A 2,317-nucleotide genomic window follows, 5' to 3' on the forward strand; every position below is an offset into this window, starting at 1 on the left:
TTTCTCTCTCTCTCTCTCTCTCTCTCTCTCTCTCTCTCTCTCTCTCTCTCGCTCTCTGTGTGTGTATACACACACACACACACACACACACACACACACATACTGTATACACATACACACACACACACACACACACACACTCAGGTTTGTTTTTATGGTTTATGGGGACTCTCCATAGGCGTAATGATTTTTATACTGTACAAACCGTATTTTCTATTGCCCTACACCAACCCTACCCCTAAACCTACCCCTTACAGGAAACTTTCTGCAGTTTTAGATTTTCAAAAAAACTCATTCTGAATTATTTATAAGCCTTTTGAATTACGGGGACACTGAAAATGTCCTCATAAATCACCTTCTCGTTGTAATACCTATGTCATACCCATGTTATTATACAAATTTAATAAAACATAAACCACATAAACATGCACACACACACACACACATATATATATATATATATATATACTGTATATATGTATACCTGTAAATAACACTATATTTATTTGTCTGTGTTCACTAATTGTATTCATTTTAAAGAGATGGCTGATGGCAGTAGATGTATGGCTTGTGCTATGTTATGTTGAAAAAAAATCAATGTACAGTTGACAGTACAAGTGGTGCCGTGCTATATCTAAATAATAGGGCTCTCAATTTAACGTTAATTTGGAGTGATAAAGTATGGGGAAAAAATTATGTGTCCTCATTATTAATGCATTTAACGCATTCTGCCTCGGCCTAGACCTGTACATCTTCTTACATTGCATGCAGTTGACAACATAATGATGACTAACTCCATGTAGCCTCTTAAGAATGCATTTGTGTCCTGTATTTCATATCACAAGATATAGTTTAGCGATATCACACAAGCAAGAGTGTTGTTTTTCTGCCGAATACAAAGATTTTATTGGGCATCTATAAGAAAGAGATTCCTACCTGATTACAAGTGCTGATGTCTACTCCGCCCTTCAAATACTCCAGAACCTTGTCAATATTTCCTGCTCTTGCTGCTCGAAGGAAACTGGTATTGCTGTCCGACTAGAAGAAAACAAAAAAAAGCAAAATTACATCATTAGTACAGGTTAACATCTTTATTTACATTTATTAATTTAGCAGGTGCTTTTATCTAAAACAACATACAAATTCGGAATACAACAAGTGATTCGTCTTAAGAAGACAATAGCACAAGTGCTCAGAAATATGTGCTTAAAGCTTTCACATATCTTACAGGATAGTACAATCTAGAACAGGGAGGGATAAGGGGTATAAGAAAGAGTGAAATTATTATTTTTTATTTAGCAGGATACAGTTAAGTGCTCACAAAAGAGATGAGATTTCAGCTGTTTCTCAAATATTGTCAACATTTTAAAATATTTTTTCTCTGAATTACTAGTCTGCAGTAACGTTCTGAACATTAACTCACTACAAGTAATGTTTGATGTGGATAAAGGTGGATTTTTGAATATCCTGTTCTATAGAAATGGGCATCATGAACAACATACTTAAAATAAACAGATAAAAAGATTGAAATGCATAAGGCTATCAAAAATGTTTAAGAACTCTAGTGGTTGATGCAAAGATAGATTTGTAAGGAGCAACTAAAAAAAAACATTGCAGACTGCATAAAACTGCAATGCACCATTAGTACCTCAGCAGAAAGATTGCAGGCACTCAAATCTTTTATAAACAGCAGACAATGAGTGAGGAACCACACAGCACACTTAGTGAACTGAGTATATAAATGTGAAGCATATGCAGAGCTTCAGAGAGAAAATTAATTCAGTGAGTGAGTGTTTATGAGCAAAAACAGTTACAGAAGTACATGCATTGTGCATTTGTTTTTAAAGGGGTCATATGATGCTGCTAAAAAGAACATTATTTTGTGTATTTGGTGTAATGAAATGTGTTAATGCGGTTTAAGGTTAAAAAAACACATTATTTTCCGCATACTGTACATTATTGTTTCTCCTCTATGCCCCGCACATTCTGAAATGCGTCGATTTTTACAAAGCTCATCGGTCTGAAAAGCGAGGTGTGCTCTGATTGGCCAGCAATTCAGTGCGTTGTGGTTGGCCGAATACCTCAAGCGTGTGACGGAAACGTTATGCCCCTTACCATATTGTGATGCCCTGTCCGGCCGGAGCGACGAGACAAAAACATTAAAATCCATTATAAACGAGGCATTTGTTGCATCCAGTGGGGACATAATTACGGATTATAATGACTTATACTGTCTTTTTACGCGTTGCATTGGATCGCGCCGCGTAAACATAAAACCATGTCTGCATTTGTGATCGGAGAAATTACAAACAACAAG

General features: G+C 36.0%; 1 protein-coding gene across 18 annotated transcripts in view; it reads right to left on the bottom strand.

Moving 5' to 3' along the window:
* LOC107559840 (ankyrin-2-like) overlaps window positions 1–2,317 on the bottom strand; it is a 126,055-nt gene that overhangs the window by 79,785 nt on the left and 43,953 nt on the right. For all 18 annotated transcript variants that reach the window (XM_016243832.1, XM_016243838.1, XM_016243829.1 and 15 more), the window contains exon 2: window positions 937–1,038. In XM_016243832.1, coding sequence (XP_016099318.1) covers window positions 937–1,038 — 102 coding nt within the window. The remainder of the gene's footprint in view (window positions 1–936; window positions 1,039–2,317) is intronic.

This window comes from Sinocyclocheilus grahami, unplaced genomic scaffold (genome assembly GCF_001515645.1).
Source record: "Sinocyclocheilus grahami isolate Dianchi unplaced genomic scaffold, SAMN03320097.WGS_v1.1 scaffold702.1, whole genome shotgun sequence".
Lineage (NCBI taxonomy): Eukaryota > Metazoa > Chordata > Actinopteri > Cypriniformes > Cyprinidae > Sinocyclocheilus > Sinocyclocheilus grahami.